The following is a 22477-nucleotide window of genomic DNA, read 5'->3' as shown; positions in this document are numbered from 1 at the left end:
TAAACTAACTGAGCCTAGGATGGTAAACTAACTTAGCCTAGGATGGTAAACTAACTTAGCCTAGGATGCTAAACTAACTGAGCCTAGGATGGTAAACTAACTTAGCCTAGGATGGTAAACCAACTTAGCCTAGGATGGTAAACTGACTGAGCCTAGGATGGTAAACTAACTTAGGATGGTGGTAATGAACACACCTTCCTTCCCCTGCCTGTCATGGGTTACGTGCAGTCTTGCATGGGGACCGAGGACTAGCTGTGATAACCCCTAACCATCTCCTCCAGCTCCGGGAGATTCTGCTTTTCAGAGTTGAGGTGAATCCCCTCCATCCTCCTCAGTGGTGGTGCAGCTCTGTCACTGTGTCTGCTGGAAGCCTGTCCCCAGCCCCTCGTGGGCAATTCCTATTCAAACCCTTTGATTCTAGGAGTCAGCCCCTCCATCCTCCCTGTCTCAGGAGCTGCTGCTATGTCACGATAAAAGCCACGTGGCTGCAAGGCAGATGCTGAGAGCATCTTCCACTAGGATATCTCCATGGTCAGGGCCCCCATCCAAACACTTCACGGATGGGGAAATGGAGTAGCTCGGGTCTGTTACACAACATGGCTGGGGGCCCTAAGGCCTTCAAGTGCAGAGACCCTATCTCATCCATCTTTATGACCCCCACCTGTGGTGCTCAGTGCTATAGGAAAGTTAAAAAAACACATCATTCTGACTAAGGCCGTGTGCTGCAGAGTTTGGATGCTGTATTAAAGAGGAAGAGCCAAGTATGGGCTTCACTCTGGAAGCAAAGGGAGCCTGGGAAGACTTTGGGATATGGGAAAAATAAGCCCCTGGCAGCTGTAGGCAGGATACACAGAGGAGAAAACAAAGGATTGAAACTGCAGGGTAACTGACTTACTGGAGCATCTCAGTGAGAGGCCACGAGCACCCAACACAGGGTGGGGTGGGGAGGGAGAGGAGAGGTCTGAACCCTGCAGCACTGTGGGGACAGATGGGGTGAATAGAAGAGGTGAAGGCTCCTGAGGTATTGAAGGTGGGGGACTAGGAGGGTGGGGCAGAGACAGAGAAATAAATCAGTTATCTCTGATTTATGATTTGGTTCTGAACACACTAAATTTTAGGTATCAGAGACCTCCAGGAAGCTGTAGAAAATGCCATTCTAGAGCTAGGAAGAGAGGTAGGGTGAGGGATGTAGGCTAGAGGTGACCAGCTAAAGCTGGGATGCTGTGGGAAAAGAGAGGAGATGAGCCCCCAGGACAGAAGCCTTCTGTGAACAGAAGCCACAGACTCAGCGATTCAGGCCTGAAGCCGTCTGTCACTGCAGCTTTCTTCTCCCTCCTGGCCCTGAAATCAAGTGCTCTGGATTTGTGGCACTTTATCTCATCCTCTTGTCTCTGAAGAATATGCCAGGCTAGGTCTGGATCCCCACCCCATACTCTTTGAGGTAGACTGAACCATGAAGAAGAAGAAACCAAGGACCTGCAGGACAGGTCTGTGTTCCCCACCCAGGGAGCTCCCAAAGCCAGAAGGTACATAGGTGTGGGTTACCTGGCAAGTTGGGAGCAGAGGAGAAGAGAATCCAGGTCCCCAAGCTAGGACCCCTTCAAGCTCCTAGGCTGGGAGTTGGATCCAGAGCCTGATCTGACAATGTGCAATAAGACTTGGGATTCAGGGTTTGATACTGGCATAAAATCTTTCTTCTTTTCTCCCTAAACTGCTTGGTGGGTGGATATTTTGTGTCCTAAACTGTAACTGAAATTGCTTTATAGGGAAAAGCTAATTCTGGATAAACTGTCTAAACCTGTGAAGACAGAAGGAGGGCAGGAGGGGAGGAACCAGAACAGAGAGTGAGGGATGGCCTGGACTAAGCGGCGTGTGAACGAGGATGTCTTGGGTGAGTTCCAGGTGGTCCTGGAGGGGGTCGTCTCTCTGACTCCTCCCTAGGGGAAGTCCTTACGGTTTAGAGAACTTGGGAGCCAATATCTAGAATCTCTACCAGGCCCATGAGAAACTAGTAAAAAGGGTCTGTTCCCATGTAAAGAGGCAAGGGACTCTCAGTTATCAGGGAAGATAAGGACACCCACATGACAAGGGTGCTTGCTGAGAAGGGTAGGATGAAGTACCTGAGTCTGATGATTGAAGTGACTTGGCCATAACCTCTTAGTGGCTCGAGCTGGATGGGAAGGCAGGACTTCATTTACAGTTAGTGCTGTGTGTCTTCCCTTACATCATGTGCCATCAAGATCTCAAAGGGCTGTCACCCAAACAGCCTTGAAATAAGAGTTCAGCATGTGATGAGACTAGCAGAGAAAGCTCTGAGCAGGACCCAGGAGGCCTGACTCCTTGGATCTGTCTCTACTGAGCTGTGTGGCTAGGGGCAATTCCTCTTCTCTCTCTAGACTTCAGTTTCCAGCCTAGGAACCTCTTAGGAATCTGTGACACGTTCTCATCTTGCATTCCAATTGAGGTAAGCAGTCAATTACCAAACATTTCCTAAACAGGTGGTTCCTAGATTGCAGTATTATGAGAATCATCTGGGAAAAGTATTAGAAAAGCAGAGTCCAGGGTCCCATCTCCAAAGATTCAGGAGCCTGTAGCTCTGGAGTAGGGCCCCTGAAACTCCATTCTCAAAGAGTAATTCTGGTGCAGGTGGTTGAGGCCACCTTGGTGCAACACTAAAGGTTTCAGATGCTACAGAGAAACAGAAAAGTGCTGAGTGAGGAAAAGCACCCATCCTCAAGGGGTTTTTAGTTTAGATGGGGGAGACAGGACCCAATCTCAAGAACAGAATATCCTCAGTGACAGATGAGAGAGAGGTACAAGGTCAGAGAAACAGAGGTCATGTACTTTACCAAGCAGGTATGAGCAGAGCTTCCCAGATGCCTGGAACAGAAACGGTGGCAGGAGGCATGCATGGCAGAGACAGCTAAATGCTCATCACAACCTGCTTCCTTTTCTGCCAGGGCTCACAGCTGTACTTCACTTCCCAACCTCCCCTGTGGTTAGGTGTGGCCACGTGACTGAGTTCCAGCCAATGGCCTGTGGGTGCAAGAAACAACCACCATTTCCGGGTTTGGCCCACAAGCTTCCCATGTGTTATCCTGATCCCCACCTGCCAATCTAACTTTAAGTAAAGGAGGAAATAAACCTCTGATTATATTCAACGACTGAAAAGCAGGGGTTGTTTCAAGTTAGTCCATCCCAATTGTACAAGATGCAAGAGAGAAGATGCATCAACCCAAGCAGTATTTGGTCAATACTGGCTTTTTTTTTTTTTTTGAGATGGAATCTCGTTCTGTCCCCCAGGCTGGAGTGCAGTGGCATGATCTCGGCTCACTGCAAGCTCCACCTCCCGCGTTCACGCCATTCTCCTGTCTCACCCTCCTGAGTAGCTGGGACTATAGGCACCCGCCACCACGCCTGGCTTATTTTTTCTATTTTTTAGTAGAGACGGGGTTTCACCATGTTAGCCAGGATGGTCTTGATCTCCTGACCTTGTAATCCGCCCGCCTTGGCTTCCCAAAGTGCTGGGATTACAGGCGTGAGCCACCGCGCCCGGCCAATACTGGCTTTTGTAACCAAGTACTTGGTATTGTTGGACCTGAAGGAGATGTGAGTTCTGATCTTATAGGGCTGACGATGCTGGGAAGGGCCAGAGGAGGCAGCGGGCAGTGAATCCCACCAGTGTGGAGTTCGGGCGGTATCTCTAAATGAGGCTACCTGGAGGTTGTGCCTGTCTGAAATCTCTTTTGGGACTAGTCTTGAGCCATGTAAGCCTTTGAGATAGCACACAAAAAACAGTCAAATGGGCCAATGGTTCCAAAGATTCTTGGAATAAAGATAAATAAATTTTTATTGCTCAAATTTGGAGCTAACTTATTTTTAGCATTCTTTTCTTTTCTCTCATGCCAAGGTGGTGAGGGGTAGGTGCCATGCCTGAGGTCTGAGTGTGCCTGCTGCTAGCAGAGAGATGGGGACCTCCCCAACTGTCCCAGGGCTGTGGGGTTGGCTAGTGTCCCTAGAGTACCACAAGGACCCTGTCCAGGGAGGAGCTGACTGGCCAGGCAGGAGGACATGGAACAATTACAGGCAGGGAACAGGGAGTAGTGTAGGATCTGACCTCCAGGACCCTCTTCCTCTCACATCTTCCTTGAAGAAAAATAAATCAATAGTGTCACTGTAGACCCAAGAAAGCCTAGGCGGATGGAGGCGTGGAAGTGTGTTTTCTATGTACTTAAGTATAATATTGAACTATAGGCCGGGTGCAAGGGCTCACGCCTGTAATCCCAGCACTTTGGGAGGCCAAGGCAGGGGGATCACCTGAGGTCAGGAGTTCGAGACCAGCCTGGCCAACATGGTGAAACCCTGTCTCTACTAAAAAAACACAAAAATTAGCTGGGTGTGGTCATGGGCACCTGTAATCTCAGCTACTCAGGAGGCTGAGGCAGAATTGCTTGAACCTGGGAGGCAGAGGTTGCAGTGAGCCAAGATTGCGTCATTGCACTCCAGCCTGGGCAACAACAGCAAAACTCCATCTCAAAAAAAAAAAAAAAAAAAAAAAAAAAAAAAAAAAAAATATATTTAACTGTAGATATAGTCAACGTTCTATTCTTTGTATCCACAGAGAAAAACACACATGAGGAGGAGTCTCCAATGGGAAGATAGATGTTTATCTATTAACGTATTTCAGTTGTAGGATAGACACCTAGAAGAACTTTTACATCACTAAAGTTGTAAGATTACAGGGACCACCTGCTAGTGTCAAGTGTAGGGTCAGTGTCCCCTTAGCTGGCATGCCTTAAGGAATGGTGGGATGGGAAGGACCTTTCAAGACCTGACCCAGCCTGAAGTTGAGTGTTCCATTTTGTAGAAGGTTCTGAGAGGACAAGGCCTACAGTCTATCCTGGTTCACCTGCTGAGTAGGAAAAGACCAAGAAGAAGAGCACTTGACAAGGAGTCCTGGAGGAGTATTAGTCCTGGCTCTACCCAAACAGATGTGTGGCTTGGTGACGTCCTTCCACCTCTCTGGGCCTCAGTTTCTCCATCTGTAAAGTGACGTGCTCTGACATTCTGCAAGCAGCAAGCTGTATTGTCCTCAGAGCACTCACCCCAATGCTCTGGGTCGTGCCAGAGTCCTGGGGTCCCAGAGCCTGTTCAACATGCAGAGAGAGCTCAGAACACTTGTGTTCCTGCTCAGATATCAAAACCCTAAATGGCCACCACCTGTAGGCATTTGGGAACTTGATGGGAATGGAAGCTGGCCCCACTTCCAGGGTTAGATCCCTGAGAGGAAAAAAATGAACAAATATCAGGGATGGACAGAGAGCCTGGCCTGACTTCACAGTCACCAGTCCTACAAATCACCAAACCCTGTCTTTCGTGGGACTAAGGAAGAAAATTTTCTGGGCTGGGAGACAAAAGAGGTAAGTTCTAACCTTGGGTCCATCAAAACCGTGTCCTGTGACCTGATAAGTCCCCCAACCCCTCTAGGCAACACCTTAGATTGAGGTAACTATGACGGTCTTACTGAGACCATCTACGTCTGCACTGCCCGAGCCCACAGGCTGGCTCTCCCCCAGGCCCCATTTGTGACATGCATGACTCAGAGAAACCAGATTTAATTGTGCCTGGTCAAGTGGGAAAGTACCAGGAGAGTACTGCCTCAGCCTCCTAAAACTGTGGTGTGACTCAAAACCAAGTCCCCGGCCCCTCTCAAAGGAGGCACGTGGCCCCAGGAAACTGCCATTTTCTGAAAGAAGAGACCAAGCTAGGGCCCAGGGCCTGGTGCCACCATCTCCCTTGCTGTCTCTTGACCTTTAGGCACTCCCTCCCTATGAAATGGGGAGACCTTCCCTACCCCTCCAGCCTCTTCCCTAAGGGCACTGGAGAGGAGTCTCGGGAACTCCTGGGACTGACTAGTGACGACTCCCGGGTGGTGGCATCGCACAGCAGAGAGGCTTCCCTGAAGCTCCGTTCCAGCCAGGCACAGACTGAGCAGCCACACAGGTTGTTCTGACAAGGCTATTTACAGAAGCAAGCTCAGCCCTTCCCAAATGAGGGCCTCAGTCTCTCAATGACCGGGAAACACATCAACTCCTTTCCTTGGAGACAGGAAAAAGAAATTACCTTAGGAGCTCAGATGTGATCTCTCTTTGGGTAAGAAAAAAAGCACTGTAAGGGGTCAGAACGGGGTCGGAATGTGGCAGAGCTCTTTAAAACCCTTTCCAGAAGTGATCCAAGGGAGAAAAGAGAGTGGAAAGTGTTATTGAAGGTAAAAAGGCACCTAGAAGAATGAAAGACTGAAACCCTTGGAGGACACTTCCCCAGTTCAGTCAGCCTCACCCTCCTCAGTCCACCCCTGCATTTGCTCATCCAGCCCTGCCCCTCCCTGGAGTGTTCTGTGCTGAAGGCCAGCCTGGTGCTGAGGAACAGTCTCTGACCTGAATATCCAGTCAAGATGCTTCCTGTAAGGATAAGAGGGGCCATGCCCACCACCCTGAAGCATTTATCCCTGATCACCCTGTCTGGGGTTCAGTAAAAGTTTCTTAGAAGGGATTCCTGTCTTCTGAGGGCTTACAGACTCCAGCAAAATGACACAGGAAGATATACAGAGGCCTCAAGATATGAGGTGGATTCAAGACACAAAGTACAGGAAGTGTTTCTGCAGGGACCAAACCAAAGGTATATTTTCTGGAGCCAGGCGAGGAAGGAGAACTCGGGGGGAGAACGGAGAGAGATGGCTGTTCAGGCCATGCAGCAAGTCATCCCCCGGCACCAACCCCATCCCAGCGTATTTTCTTGTACGATATTTCTATTTCTCCCAAGAAATATCAGAAACAGCTATCTGTTTCATTGCCAAGTAAAAGAAACCCCATCTTTGCAGTGCCTCTTCCTCACCTAATTATGCAAAAAATCTCACCCTCTGAAACTGAGGGCTTGCAGTCTAGCTGGCAGTGAGAGGCAGGCACAGCACCTAAACTTTGGTTTAAAAACAGGAACCATTTCCTTCCCAGGCAGCAACAAAACACTCTAGAGAAATAGTTCAAAACCTCAGCTGTATATCAGAATTACCTAGGGAGCTTTTCAAAATCCTGATGCCCAGACTGTACCCCAGGCCAATTAAACCTGACGCTCTGGGCATGGGAACCAGGTATCACCATTATTTTCTAAAGCTTCCTGTGAGTCCAGTGTGTAGCTAAGGTTGAGAACCACTGGTCTAAATACCTAGCTAACTGGAGTATCTGTGGGGGTATGGGGGGACTTATACCATGCGGCAAGAACCCCATGGGAGGGTGGGACACCTCCCCTCTGCAGCCATGGTGTTCTGCATGAGCCCCAGCTACAGCCAGGGAAAGGGACGCCTGTCCCTTTGCCCCTCACCCTCCGGAACATCCCCTGCTCTCCAGCCTCATGAGTGGTGCCCCGGAAAACAGGTGCTAGTTACAGGGGCCTATTTTAGTTGACTCCTTCAAACGTAAAATCACAATCTCTCCTTTGGTTCTTGGGCCTGTTCTCCCAGTGGGAAGGTACAGTGCATTTGCCTGACTTCAGAACCCAGGAAAGGCAGGGCCTACAGGCAAGATGAATTCTTTTTTTTTTTTTTTTTTTTTTTGAGACGGGGTCTTGCTCTGCCGCCCAGGCTGGAGTGCAGTGGCCGGATCTCAGCTCACTGCAAGCTCCGCCTCCCGGGTTTACGCCATTCTCCTGCCTCAGCCTCCCGAGTAGCTGGGACTACAGGCGCCCGCCTCGTCGCCCGGCTAGTTTTTTTTGTATTTTTTAGTAGAGACAGGGTTTCACCGTATTAGCCAGGATGGTCTCGATCTCCTGACCTCGTGATCCGCCTGTCTCGGCCTCCCAAAGTGCTGGGATTACAGGCTTGAGCCACCGCGCCCGGCCTGCAAGATGAATTCTTAACAAAGGAGGCCCCAGAGTCAGGCCTGGGGAAGTTTTTGGTTAATTTGAATTGGTGTGGCACTGCTGAATTAATGATGAGCCTGCCACACACCTGTGAAATATAACAGCTCACTTCTGTCTATAAACAGCTCCTTCTAGGTAACCTCTCTAAGGACCTGGCTTGGAGCCCTCTCATCTAAGTAACAAAACAAATAAACAAACTCAGCTTTACCTCCACTCCCACCAAGATACTGACAGACACGAGGCCTGCAGCCAACTAGGAGAATGGCCAGGGTACCCAGGCTTGCTGGGTGTCTAGAGGCAGACACCTTTAGGAAACAGAAATCATGCCATCAGGAAACACACGCAAGCCCCTTTAGGTTACCCAAACCGACCCAGGAAGTTAAAGTGGTAGCATGACAGCAGCCTAGGCAAGAAGTTTTAGTTTGCTTCTAAAAACACCCTGGACTTCTGCAAAGTTGCTGGATTACGACTTAAGGTGGTTTCTGGCCACTTCAAATACGGAAGTCTCAACCCATGAATGTGTGTTTATGATGTTTATCAACTGATGAATGTTTCTCCTGCTGAAGGATTGGGTGCCATTCAGTTTCCATCTAGAACTTCTAAGCTAGGATTTGGGGAGAGGGTGCGGTTATGAGACCCTGCACTCAGGCACAGGTGAACCTGCAGCCAATCTACCAGCCAGGCACAGTGTCCCCACGTTCTAGAGAGCCATTTTGAAGAGATCTGGGGACACAACCGCTGTGAGGAGGACTGACCAACTGAATAGCGCGGGTCCCTGAAGGGTTCCAGGTAGGATGCTCAGCCCTCAGAGCAACTGCCTGGCCACTTTCCTGACATGTGACTTTGTCCCTTTGCTGGGAGCAAGGTTTTCCTTCTAGATTGACCACAGAGGTTATTTTCCCCAACGAAAGGCTCCTGCATTCCATTATTACGTTTACCTTTGAAAGATGTTTGCTCTGCGCATTTCTGAAAAAGGTGGTCTTAGCAGTGAAGAAGCAGTCTTCCAGTTCCTCGTCCAGGCTGCAGTACCCACTGCTCATGCTGCTGTCCACGGTCATCTAGCCCAGAGTCCCCAGACGCGGCCGCCAGTGCATCAGAGGGGGCCGGCCTCGGGATGCGGCGGAGGGAGGTGGGCACCGCTCACCGGGCTCCGCTTGGCGTGAGCCCCTAGCCCTGAGCCCGGAGCCGGTCGGGTAGCGGGCCAGGCAGAGCCGGCGGGCCGCCTGTGTTTCTTTCAGCGGGGTGCGAGCGCTCGGGCGGCCGGGTAACCTGCTCCAGTCCCCGCGCCGCCTGTGCCTGCAGAGCCCCGGGCGCCCGACTCGTGCCTCACTCCCTGACTCGTCCGGGCTCTGCGGTTTCGTGTCCCCGGCGCCAGCGCCCTCCCTCCGCCGCGGTGCAGAGCGCCATCTCCGCACCTCCCCCGCCTCCCGCGCCTTTCCTGCCCCTCGCGCAAAGCAGTTCTGAAGCCACTTCCTCTGCAAGGTTCCTCAAAGCCGGCTCGGCTGTCACTGTGCCCCTCCCCCGCCTCCCCTCCGCCTGGGTGCCACCCGCCCCGGTGGCAAGTGGACTCGGAACCGCAGGTCATGTAAGGGATGCGGGGAAGGAAGGGACCAGGATGGACCCGAGGGAAAACATTCCCTCTGTTCTTTCTTCATCATGCACTTGCTTCTGGAAGGAGCCCATTCTCATCAGCCCCAGTGACTCAGGTTCCACGGAGTAGAAGGTGCCAGCTATAAGGGCAACATCATCCCGCCTCCCTTCTCCCCCATCCACTTCCTCACCCTCCCCCACTCCCTCCCCCATTCGCTGGGTGGGGGAGCCGAGTCAATCCGAGTGGTTAGAGAAGAAGAAAATCAGTATCTGCCCTGCCTGGGGAAACAGCAATATTTTCAGTTGGGAATGCCAGAAGAAAGTGCAGGGTCACCACAAACACATGCAAATCAGATGCAGAGTTATGGCAACCTAGAGAGCAAGCTGCCTTCCCACCCATAGGACTTAGCCCTCAGGAAGCCTCAGGATACACAGGAGCCTGCAGACACCATCTAGGTTATCTGTGCATCTTCCTGATAGTCTGAGAAAGCGGGGTCTTGGCCAGATCTTGTCATTCCTAACATTGAGGAGGGCTCATTTATATTTCCCCATCTGACTGGACAAAGGAACAGCTAAGGCTGAATCCTTCAAAGCAGTTAAGACAATAACCCCCCAATAGATCAATAGTAGTTCTAGCTACCGTTGTTTGAACAACTCTCTGTGCAGGTGATTCACATGCAGTCTATCATTGACTCTTTCCAATAGCCTTGAGACAGAGACTGTGTACAGATGAGAAAACTAAGGCTCAGAGTCACACAGGTAGAACATGTGTGCTGGGACTCAGCCCTGGTGTGTGCGGCTGCCTACGCCCCTAGTCACTGTCATGTACAGACCCTCAGCAGTGATGAGGCTATTTGGGTGGGCACTTTGCCATCTTTAAATACACTGGAAGCTGGAGTCCCAGTGGGGAAACAGCCTCCAGAGACCTGGCTTTGCTACCATGTTTATGGAGTTTGATGGCTCATGGACCCCGGAGTGCCCTGGATAGTGGCTAAGAGGGGTTATCCCATCTCTCTCCAAATCTGTGTAACTTTTCCTACAGTTCTGAACAATCCCATCCTGGGGAAAATAAGCTGGGTGGAGGACTAGACTCAGCCCCCCGGACACCAAGCTGCCAATTCCATCTTAAGCTCTGGCTACCTTCATGAGAAAGCCTCTCCCTCTCCCACCTAAGCCAAATCCGTCAGTGCTCAGGAAGGTTTCAAACTGCAGCCCAATTTGGCTTCATCCTCCCACACAGTCTTCTTCCCAGAAGCCTGTGAGTGCCTGGCAGGCACAAACACAAGAGAGCTGAGAGTCAGCACCCCAGCCGGCTGGCCGCCCTCCGTGCGGGAGAACTGTCAATACCCGTAGCTGTCTCCTCTGGCAGGTAGATAAGAAGAGACAGTCAGCGCCAGGGGCTCGGGTGACCTACTGGGTGTTTGCAAGGGAAGATCTCACATTAATGGGGGTGAAAGTAGGTTCTGGCTTTGGAGCAATCTTTTTTTCAAATGGGTATTTTAGAGGCTGTTTTGGGGGGTTTTCCCCAGAGAGGTGGTTTCCTGTGGTCCTCGGGCCTTCAATAACAGCTCACCTGCATTGTCCAACCAGCTAAGCAACATGCTTTTCTTCATAAAAAGAACGTCCTTGCTCAGTGGGAATCTAATACTTAAGAAAAAAAAAAAACAGGCCCCAGATTATCTGTGGCCACACCATGTCCTTGGATTCATGCGGGGAAACTCTGCAATGCAGCGGCAATGCTACATGTTCAAAATGTGCAATCTTCAAATACAGTTAATAACAACCTATTCAAACACCAAGCCAAGGTACCCCAGGAGTCAGCATCAATCTCTCCTTAGAAGCAACACACCAGATGCCAGACCTGGTTAGGAAAGTTCTCAGGGACACTGTGTTCTTTTAGGGTGCTGCTCCCTGCCATTCCAAACATTATGAAAATCTGATATCTGAATAGAGCCTTTCAAACCCTTTTAACATCCATTATTTCTCCCAGGCTACTCTTTTATCTTAAGAGCAGGTACTATGCCCATTTTATAGATAAGGAAACTGAGGGAAGTAACTTGTTCCATCACAGCTCATTACTTTCAAAGCCTCTTGACTTCTAGTTAATGTCTCTGTCCCTCCCCTATCCCAGCTGTCAGTGAATCTAGGTTTGGAAGAACGCCATGTGTAAGAAGTCAGCAAAACAGAGATTGTGCTGGCAGGGACTTTAGGACTAGAAGAAATATACAAAGATCATATATGATATACCGAAGTTGGCCATCCTCCAGGAGAAAAAATCCAGAATGAAGCCCCAGGGTCTCAAAGAAAGAAAGACAGGACTCCCTGCAGCATCTAATGGCCCTGTCTGAACCTCTGAACCTCTTCCCTATGAATAATCAATAATAGTGATAGCTTGGCCAGGGTAAGAGGGAGGGGGCATGGAAGAGTCTGAGCAAGAGCGTTTAAGGCCCTGAGACGCAATCGCACAAAGGATGGGAACTGGCTGTTCTTGTCCCTGGACTTAGGAAGAGGAGGCTGGATCTAAAGCTGTAGCAGCCAGAGCCCTAAATCCATGGCACCGTGCTGGGGTTCAGAAAGCCCCATTGAAATGATGAATGGGCCACTTTCCTAACTCAAAGTGTCAGATGATAAAAGACATTATTTTAAGCTTTTTTCCTTTCTCAAATGCAATCCTGTCATGTGGCCAGATGCTCTTGTAAGATCCACCCTGTAGTTCTGCATGTACCAGAAAAGCTGTGATACAGGCCTGGAAGTCAGGAGCTTGTATTCTAGTCCCAGCTCCAACTCCAGCTTGATACGGTATCTTGAGCAACCATGGACATCAGGTTTCCTCAACTGTCCAATTGAAGGGTAGCAGGCGTAGAGATCAGATTTAGGACCTTATGACCTTATGATCAGATGTAGTGGCATATAAAGAGGCTGAAAACCGGGGCGAGGTGCCACCCCACTCCTGAGACATATTTTGAAATCACTGTTAGCTAGTATGTGCAGGCACTATACTAATAATTTGTTCATAATTTCATTTAAGCCCTACAACAATCCTATGAGGAAGCTCCAGTTATTATCTATATTTTACAGAAAGCAAAAGGAGGTTAAGACAAGTTAAGTAACTTGTACATATCCACACTGCTAGTTGATGGTGAGCCAAATATCAATCCCACTGGGTCTGACTCCAGAACCCAAGTTCTTGAACTCTAAACTCTGTGGCCTCATGGTTTACCTCTGTGATTACTCTCATAATAACAATATGCCTGAGATTACAGTTCATTACAAACAAGTTAGGAATCACTTTCTCCATCTGCCTATGCCCCCATCTTCCTTTCAGCTTCCTGGGGTCTTCTCTTCTCCCCCTGTGTACCCCTGCTGTCCCTGGGGGGTAAGTCTTACCTATGCCAATGGTATCAGCCACACCTGACAGACTCAGGGCTCATAATTCTTTCTCTCCCAGGTATCTCCAGATGAGTATCTGTAACAGCTCACTGAGTACCCAGCCCTTCCTATTGGAGTTTCACTCTCAACAGGGTCAAGATTGCGTTTGTTATTCCCTGCCTTGTCAACTACCTACTCTTTCTTTTCCTCCCTTAGTATTTCCTATCTTGATGAGTGCCATTAACCAAGATTAGTGCAAAGCCTTCCAAAAGTTCCCCTTGTTCCTATCTCTGCCTCTTCCAAACCACCTACCTTTTTGTTGTCACAGTTATCCTTCTGAGATGGAGATCTGATCATGGTACCATAACTTCTATTCAGATTTCAATGAAAAATTATTGAATAATTACTACGTATCAAGTTCTACTTGCTTATTCTTTCATTCATTTAACAAATATTTACTGAGCACTTTCTTCAGGCAAGCACTAGACTGGATGTTTGAGTTTGGGCATGAATAAGACACAGTCCCTACTTTCTAATAATATACAGTCTAGTAGGAATAACATTGAATAAGATGGTCTACTAAAGTTACTGAATGAAAGTTACACATTTCATTATCTCACTTAATCCTCAGAACCCTGCAAGAAGGCATTTTGCAGATAAATGAACTGAGGTTCAGAGTAAACTTGCCCAAGCAAGTAAATGGTAGAATCAGATTCAAACCCAGAGCCCCTGTAACTTTCCATTACAGTTGTTGTCCTTTCTCCATCAACTCCCAGCGCCTATTCCAAACTCTTGAGCAGGACCTTCAAGACCCTTCACGGTGCACACCCAGCCAACAGTTCACACCCATCTCCAGGTGCGGTCAAGCAACTCTCATTACAGCTGCACAAAATTCGATTCACATTCCCAGAAGCCACCTTTCCCTCTTGTGGCTTAGCTCTTGCTATTCTCTCCTCTGATGTCAAAATCCTCCTCCGATGTCTTCCCCACTTCCTGACACATATTCTCCAATATCATCCATACCTCCCACACCTTCCATCTGACTCTGAGAAGCATCCTTAACCAGATGTCCTATCTGGGTTGAATCTTAACATGCTGCCAGTCCTCCCTAGGGTAGCATTTTTCAGCATTCATTGGCTGTGTACAGCAGAGAGCTCAGTGTCTCCCCAGATGACTTCTTGTTGTAAGAGGTGAGTGGTGGCACACCATTTAGGTTAGACTCACCCTACAGTCACTTTCTCAGTGGTGCTAACCCACACCACACTTCTGATTGGCTGCCAGGCTAACAGCTTCAATAGGCCTTGACACTGAAACTACTGAAGATAGCTGAGTTACTCCAGTTGTCCACACCCTCAGGAATTCATGTCAGGGTCTGAGTCAGGCCCAGGGGCTCTGTCTTCTATTTTTCCTCCCTAGTGAGAATAGAGAGTGACAAAAGACGTTTCTGATCAACAGCCATCTCCCTGATGTGCCCTTCTCTGGGCAGGGCCAATCCTCCAACATCCCGGGCAGCATGGTCACCAGGGTGAGACGTGAACAACTATTGCATTGCTATATCTAGCAAGGAGGGTCTTGCTGCCTCTCGCCTGAGAGCCTCAGGGCTAGCCTAGCCCAGCTGGGGGTCATCTCAGGAAGCCCACTGCTTCTAGGGTAAAAGGGGATAGACTGTGAGGAGCCCAGAGAAATGTCTCCAGGGTTTAAGGATCTCTAGAGAAATATGCACCACAGCTCTGCCCCGCCTTGTGGTCAGGACTTCAGGTGCCTCCTTTTTGGGAAGCATTTCCATTCTGCCTAATGAGAAATACATTGGCGTGGGCCAACCCATCTGGGGCTGGTCAGACAGGCCTTGGAGAGGCTCCTGTGAGGGCGGCTGTCCAGCGCAGATGAATCACTGACAGCTTTGGCTAGCACTTCTGGCTTCTAAAGTGTGGCAGGAATCTGCGAAGGAGCCATGGAGAAGGCTGTCCCAGATGGGATAGCCTAGTCAGGATAAGGATGAAGGATGTTCTGCTCAGGGTAAGGTGGAGGGAGCGGGGGACTGGCTCCTTCTCTTGGCAGATGTAGGTGGGCTGGTGTGCATCTGGCACCTCTAGAATCCCCTGGGAACAGCCATTTGTTTCTTATCAAGGGAAGGAGTCAGAATAGAAATCAGTGCCAAATTTTGGGTTTGGAATCTAAGGAAATACTGACTGAGGGACGAGGTGGGGTCTAATGTATTCCGCTCCCCACCCTCACATCGACCAGGAAAGATTAGATGTGGGACCCTAGTTTCTGACTTTTCTGACATTCCTGCCATGTCAACTAAAGGTGATGAGTCTCCTCTTATTTCTGCTGGCCAGAGAATAACAAAAGATGCTATCAATATCAATTCATTGGTAGATCATAAAGTTCTTAAGCTATTGAAAGCCAGATTTTAGAGCTGGGAACACTAAAATTGCTCCAAGATGGCAGAAAGGGGCTGTCAGCAGCCTTAGGACTGGGTACCAGGGCGGGCACATGGATTTCTGACTGTGTGCTCAGGGCACAACACAAAATTCCCATTTTGGAGAGTCACCATATTTTAAGACGATGAGAGCAGGCATGGTTCACACCCATAGCTATCTTAAGGATAATGTGTCTACAGAGGGCAGGCAGCCTGCTAGGCTGAAGGCTCTCAAACACCATGGGGGCAAGGGAAACTGTGCTCTGTGCCAGTCCTATTATATATATTCCTTGTGATAGGGGCTGGGAACACACTGGTAAACAAACAAGGTTCATGCTCCATGGAGTTTACAAGTGCTTTTATTCAGTTGCCACAACGACCACACTGGTGTCCCCATGTAATAGCTAAGAGAGGTTATGTACTTTCCTAGTATCATAGTGAGTGGGAGAACCAGCATTCTGAATGCAAAAAACCTCTACAAATCCAATTTGAAAATCGAATAAAATGAAGGACTTCTTGAGCACCGACTATGTGCAAGGGCCAGTGCATTATGAGGAAGACTAAATGGCAAAAGATAGGATCCCTGCCCTCAAGGCATTTACCCAGTGTGTAAGGCTGGGTATTAAATGAACTAGTATGAATTAGTATTAGAACAGCGCCTGGGGGAGTTCTACTTCTGGCAAAGATGAGGGAATAGGGTTCAGATATATCCTCCTGATCAAAACAACCAAAAAAAAAAAAAAAAAAATGGATACAACTTACGAAACGGTGGTTTTTAAAATACTGGCTATCAGGTAACGAGGAATAGCAATCCCTGAGAGACAGGAAACAAATGAGTTGATCCCTACATTTACTCCCAGTTTACTCCCAGGCGTGGTGCAGAGAGGGTACTAAGGTGAAGCAAAAACCCCCTGAAGCTGAGGAGATGTTGCTCAGAGTCTAGGGAGACAAAGGCAGTCCGAGTTCACAGGACAGAGTAACTGAATGGAGACAGCTGCAGAGAGAGAACTGCAGAAAGCCCCTAAAGTATTCACCTGGGTGCCTACTGATCAGTGTGTGCATGGGAAGAGATGACCCAAGGCTAGAGAAAGAACCACCCAAAAGGATTACAGGTAACAGTGTCTGCCCTCATAGAGGGCAGGAATAGTGCCTGTTCCTACGAGCCATACCAGAAAACCTCATCATTTATTAGGCACTGGGTAGAGTATGCAGAGAGTCTTACCTTAGCGGTGGGAAGTAACTAGCCCTAGCCTGAGCACTGTTCCAATCCTGACAAATCTTAAAGAGGATCTTAAAATCTTAAAAAGGATCGAACCGCTTCTAAATAATTGAACTGAGTCCTAGAACAAAACTCAGGAATATTTCCACAGGGCTGGATGCAGTGGCTAATGCTTGTAATCCCAGGACTTTGGGAGTGTAAGGTGGGAGGATCATTTGAGGCCAGGAGTTTGAGATCAGCCTGGGCAACTTAGTGAGACTCTGTCTCGACTACTGACCACAACTGACACAGATGTTAGCATTGTTCAAAGATACTAATTCTGGTGTCTCGGGCAGCCCACTGCCTCTAGGGTAGAAGGGGATAGGCTGTGAGGAGCCCAGAGAAATGTCTGAATAAGTATATGCTATTTATTCAAAAAGTTAAGTAGAGAAATGGAAAATATATTTTAAAAATCCACATCAAACTACTAGAGATGAAATTTACAATGCCTTTGATGGGAAATATACTAGATGGGGATTAATGGCAGATTAGACTTTGCAGAAGAAAAGATTAGCAAACTTGAAGACACAGCAATAGCAATGATCCAAAATGAAGCACAGGCTGGGCACAGTGGCTCACGTCTGTAATCCCAGCACTTTGAGAGGCTGAGGTGGGTGGATCACCTGAGGTCAGGAGTTTGCGACCAGCCTGGCCAACATGCTGAAACCCCATCTCTACTAAAAATACAAAAATTAGCTGGGTGTGGTGGTGGGCACCTGTAATCCCAGCTACTTGGGAGGCTGAGGCAGGAGAATTGCTCGGACCCAGGAGATAGAGGTTGCAGTGAGCCGAGAATGCGCCATTGCACTCCAGCTTGGGTAACAGAGCGAGACTCTGTCTCAGAACAAAACAAAACAAAACAAAACAAAACAAAACAAAATGAACCACAGAAAGAAAAGATAATTTTTTGAATGAACAGAGCAGTAAGCTGTGGAACAAATTCAAGCAATCAAATATACATGTAAGTGGTATCCCTCAGAGTGGGGGGTGGAGTATAAAAATATTTGAAGAAATAATCCCCCCAATTTTTCCAATTTTGATGAAAACTATAAATCCACAGATCCAACAAACTCAATGAACACCCAGTACAAGAAACATAAAGAAAACTACAAAAGGCATATTGTAATCAATTGCTCAAAAGCAGTGTGATACCGTTTGGCTATCTGTCCCCTCCAAATGGCATGTTGAAATCTGACCCCTCATGTTAAAGGAGGCCTGGTGGGAGGTGTCTAGGTTGAGGGGGGCAGGTCCCTTATGAATGTCTTGGTGCTCGCCCCATGGTAATGAGCATCTCACATTGTTCCTTCATGTGAGAGCTGGTTGTTCAAAGGAGCTTGGCACCTCCTCCTCTCTCTCTAGCTCCCTCTCTCACCATGTGACATGCCTGCTCTCCTTTCACCTTCCGCCATGAGCAAAGGCTTCCTGAGGTCCTGATCAGAAGCCAAACAGATGTTGGTGCCATGCTTGTACAGTCTGCAGAATCATGAGTCAAATAAACCTCTCTTCTTTATATATTGCCCAGTCTCAGGTATACCTTTATGGTAACACAAAAGAGACTAATACATAGCGATAAAAAGAAAAAAAAAAAAAAGAATATGTTATATACAGAGGAGCAGAGATAAAGATACCAGTAAATTTATTGTTAGAAATAATGCAAGTGAGGAAGTAGTGAAGTGATATCTTTAAAACAATGAAAGAAAAAAAGGTGCCAATCTAGAAATTTCTACCCCGTAAAAATCTCTCAAAAAGGAAGGTGAAATTAGAACTTTTTCAGACACAGAAAGTTGAAAAAACTCATCATCCGTACACCCACAAATACAAGAAATGTTAAAGAAAGTCCTTCAGGCAGAAAGAAAATGATATCAGATGGAAACCTGGATCTACCAAAATAAAAAAAAAAAAGTACCAGAAATGGTAACCAAATGAATAAACAATTTCTTATCATTTAAATCTCCTTAAAATATAATTGGCCATTTAAATAAAATATTGTAAGGGGCTTACAGCAGCGGTCCCCAAACTTTTTGGCACCAGGGACTGGTTTTGTGGAAGACAGTTTTTCTATGGACCAGGGTGTGGGGGATGGTTTTCGGATGATTCAAGCACATTACATTTATGGTGCACTTTATTTCTATTATTATTACATTGTCATATATAATGAAATAATTATACAACTCACCATCATGTAGAATCAGTGGGAGCCCTGAGCTTGTTTCCTGCAATTAGATGGTCCCATCTGGGGGTGATGGGAGACAGTGACAGATCATCAGGCATTAGATTCTCATAAGGAGCACGCAGATCCCTCACATACGCAGTTCACAGCAGGCTTCGTGCTCCTCTGAGAATCTAATGCTGCCACTGATATGATAGGAGGCAGAGCTCAGGCTGCAATGCGAGCCATGGGGAGTGGCTGTAAATACAGATGAAGCTTGACTTGCTCTCCAACTGCTCACCTCCTGCTGTGCGACCTGGTTTCTAAAAGACCACGTGTGTGGCCCTGGGGGCTGGGACCCCTGGCTTGTAGTATACGTAAAAATAAAATACAGGACAAGAATGATACAAAGGTCTGTAGATGAGAAATGGAAGGATACTATTATTTTTGTTTTTTTCTTTTCTTTTTTTAAAATTATTTTTTCATATAAAATAGAGACTGGGTCTCACTATGTTGCCCAGGCTGGTCGTGAACTCCTGGGCTCAAGTGATCCTCCTACCTCGGCCTCCCAAAGTGCTAGGATTACAGGTGTGAGCCACTGTGCCTGGCCAGGGTTTTGTACTATACATGAAGTGGCATAGTATCACTTGACAGGTAGACTGTGATAAGCTAAAGATGTACAGATGGTTCCCTCCTTACAATGGTCCTACTTACGATTTTTCAACTTTAAGATGGTGCTAAAGAGATGCACATTTGATAGAAACCATAATTTAGTTCAGCATCCAATAAATTACATGAGATATTCAACACTTTATAAGAAAATACGTTTGGTGTTAGATGATTTTGCCCAGTTGTAGGCTAATGTAAGTGTTCTGAGCACATTTAAGATAGGCTAGGGTAAGCCATCATGTTTGGTATGTTAGGGGTATTAAATGCAGTTTTGCCTTAAGATATTTTCAACTTTCAGTGGGTTTATTGGGATGTAATCCCATAAATTAAGGACCATTTATATACTGTAAACGCTAAGACAACCACTAAAATAACAAAACAAAGGGTTGAAGCTTGTAGGCAACAAATGGGATAAAATGCAATCATAAAGTATATTCAGTTAATCCAAAAGAAGGCAAGAAAAAAAAAAAAAGAAAAAGCGAACGAAGAACAGATAGAATACTCATAGAAAACCAATAGCCAGCTGGGTTTCATAGCTCATGTCCATAATCCCAGCACTTTGGGAGGCTGAGGTGGGAGGATCACTTGAGCCCCTGATTACTTGAGACCAGGCTGGGCAACATGGCGAAACCCCGTCTCTACAAAAAAAATACAAAAAAGTCAGCCAGGCATGGTGGCACATGTGTAGTCCCAGTTCCTTGGGAGGTTGAGGTGGGGGATCACCTGAGCCTGGGGAGGTTGAGGCTGCAGTGAGCCATGATTGTGTCACTGCACTCCATCCTGGGCGACCGAATGAGATCCTGTCTCAAAACAAAATAAAAAATAAAAAAGAAAGAAAGAAGAAAAAAAAAATGTAGTAAGAAGATAGACTTAAAATCTAGCTATATCATGAGTTGGGATTGTGCCACTGCAATAATCACATTAAATGCAAATGATCTAAATACTCAAAGGGTAGAGATGAGCAGATTGGTTTAAAGAAAAACAAGATCCAACTATTTGCTGCCTGTAAGAAATGATCTTTAAATATAAAGAGATACATAGCCTAAAAATGAAAGGTGGATTAGGGAATGCCATGCTAATGGTAATTAAAAGAAAGCTGCAGTAACTATGGTAACATCCGACAAAGTAGGTTTCATAGTAGAGAATGTTAACAGGGATAAAGAAGGTCATTTCATAATGATACGCAGGTCAATTAACTAGGAAGACATAATAACCCTAAAAGTAGCCCAGGTGGTGGCTTGTGCCTGTAATCATAGCACTTTAGGAGGCCAAGGTGGGAGGATCGCTTGAGGTCAGGGGTTCAAGACCAGCCTGGGCAACAGAGCAAGACCCCATCTCTACAAAAAATTCAAAAAATATCCAGGCATGGTGCCACACACCTGTAGTACCAGTGACTTGGGAGGCTGAGGCTGGAGGATCACTTGAGCCCAGGAGTTCAAGGTTACAATGAGCACCACTACACTCCAGCCTGGGTGAAACAGTGAGACCCTGTCTGTTAAAAAAAAAAAAAAAATACAAGACATTCCTAAAAGTTTATATACCCAATAATGGAGCTTCAAAATACAGGCATATTAACTGTAAAGAGAAATAGACAAATCCACAATTATCGTTGGAGATTTCAACACTTCTCTCAACAACAAATGAAATGAGTAGACAGAACACAGGTATGCCTCAACAAACGTCAGCTACTATTGTTATCAGTCACATTTCAATTAACATGTGTTGAAGCTTTCAGAAGAGACCCAAGACCCTGCACCTCCTGAGAGGTGTGCAGGTAGGTCTATCAAGCGTGTCAGAGAGCCTGGGACCTCAGGCAAGGACACATCCCCCCACCCCCAGCACCTGCCCGTTTAGGCGCATTTCTTCTTGCTCTCTGGCTCCCCCATGTGGTCATCCTAGGTTCAACACGTGGCTATTGGGCCGAGGGACAAGGCAGGACTGACCACAGGAGCTTCTTTTTCTCAAGGGTCTGGAAAGGTAGAGACCGGGTTAACGCAGACAGTGGCATGTCTGCAGGAGGGAACAAAGGGCTGGGAGCCAGGAAACACAGAATTCCAAGCCAGCGGAGTCACCACTCTGCTGCAGGGGCTGAGGGGTGATTGCAGCAGGGTCCCTGCTAAGGCTTGACAGCGTTTGGGATTGCGGGTGTAGGCAGAAAGGCAGCAGGGACCTGTAGGGCTGAAATGCTGGCTGGCCGGGCTGATCTATCCTGGGGCCCTGGAAGCCATCTGTCCCTTTGGTGAGTGGGGACAGGGACTCATCCACAGGGTGGAACAGTGACTTGGGGCCTCAATGATAGTTATAAGCCTTATAGCAAAAAATGTCCACTCAGATCACAAAGCCAGAGAGTCCTGGTTTTATATCCAGGACGATAACCCTACTTTCTGGTGTTTTGGAGAGTTGGCAGAGCCAGACCATAAGGGTTGTGTGTGCTAATCCAGATTTAGACTCATTTTGAAGGCAATGGGAAGCCACTGAGGGTTTTCATCACAGGAGTAACAAAGTTAAAAAATCTAGTAAGACTCTTAGAGGTACCAAAGATGGCCCAGGACTGTCACCTAGAATACTCATGCTTTTGTCCACTCACGCTTTCACATGCCTCTTCTTGATGGAACCTCACAGGGTCCCATTTCTCAGAGGAGAAACCTGAGACTCAAAGAAACTAAGAGGCTTGTCCGGGCTCATATGTCAAGTATTTCGTCTACACAATCTGGATTAGAACCTAGCTATTCAGGCACCCAGGTTAAGAGTCTGTGTTTTAAGAAAACATTTACTGCCTTTAAAAATATGACATTAGGGCCAGCCATGGTGGCTCACACCTGTAATCCCAGCACTTTGGGAGGCCGAGGCAGACAGATCACGAGGTCAGGAGATCGCGACCAGCCTGGCCAACATGGTAAAACCCTGTTTCTACTTAAAATACAAAAATCAGCTGGGCACGGTGGTGCTCGCCGGTAATCCCAGCTACTCAGGAGGCTGAGGCAGGAGAATTGCTTGAACCCAGGAGGTGGAGGTTGCAGTGAGCAGAGATCGCCCCACTGCACTCCAGCTTGGGCGACAGAGCAAGACTCTGTATCAAAAAAAAAAAAAAAAAAAAAAAAAAAAT

General features: G+C 47.5%; 2 protein-coding genes across 2 annotated transcripts in view; both read right to left on the bottom strand.

Moving 5' to 3' along the window:
* Positions 1–9379, bottom strand: part of LOC111522835 (ras association domain-containing protein 5) — a 31438-nt gene extending 22059 nt beyond the window's left edge. Inside the window, exon 1 of the mRNA XM_023187093.1 lies at positions 8853–9379. Coding sequence (XP_023042861.1) covers positions 8853–8972 — 120 coding nt within the window. The 5' untranslated portion in view covers positions 8973–9379. The remainder of the gene's footprint in view (positions 1–8852) is intronic.
* The window catches only part of LOC111522689 (ras association domain-containing protein 5-like), a 47338-nt gene continuing 33833 nt past the window's right edge, over positions 8973–22477 (bottom strand). Inside the window, exon 3 of the mRNA XM_023186852.1 lies at positions 8973–9389. Coding sequence (XP_023042620.1) covers positions 8973–9389 — 417 coding nt within the window. The remainder of the gene's footprint in view (positions 9390–22477) is intronic.

Source organism: Piliocolobus tephrosceles, chromosome 1 (genome assembly GCF_002776525.5).
Source record: "Piliocolobus tephrosceles isolate RC106 chromosome 1, ASM277652v3, whole genome shotgun sequence".
Classification (NCBI taxonomy): domain Eukaryota; kingdom Metazoa; phylum Chordata; class Mammalia; order Primates; family Cercopithecidae; genus Piliocolobus; species Piliocolobus tephrosceles.
Note: the sequence above shows the minus strand (reverse complement) of the source record. Positions and strands in the feature narration are given on the sequence as shown.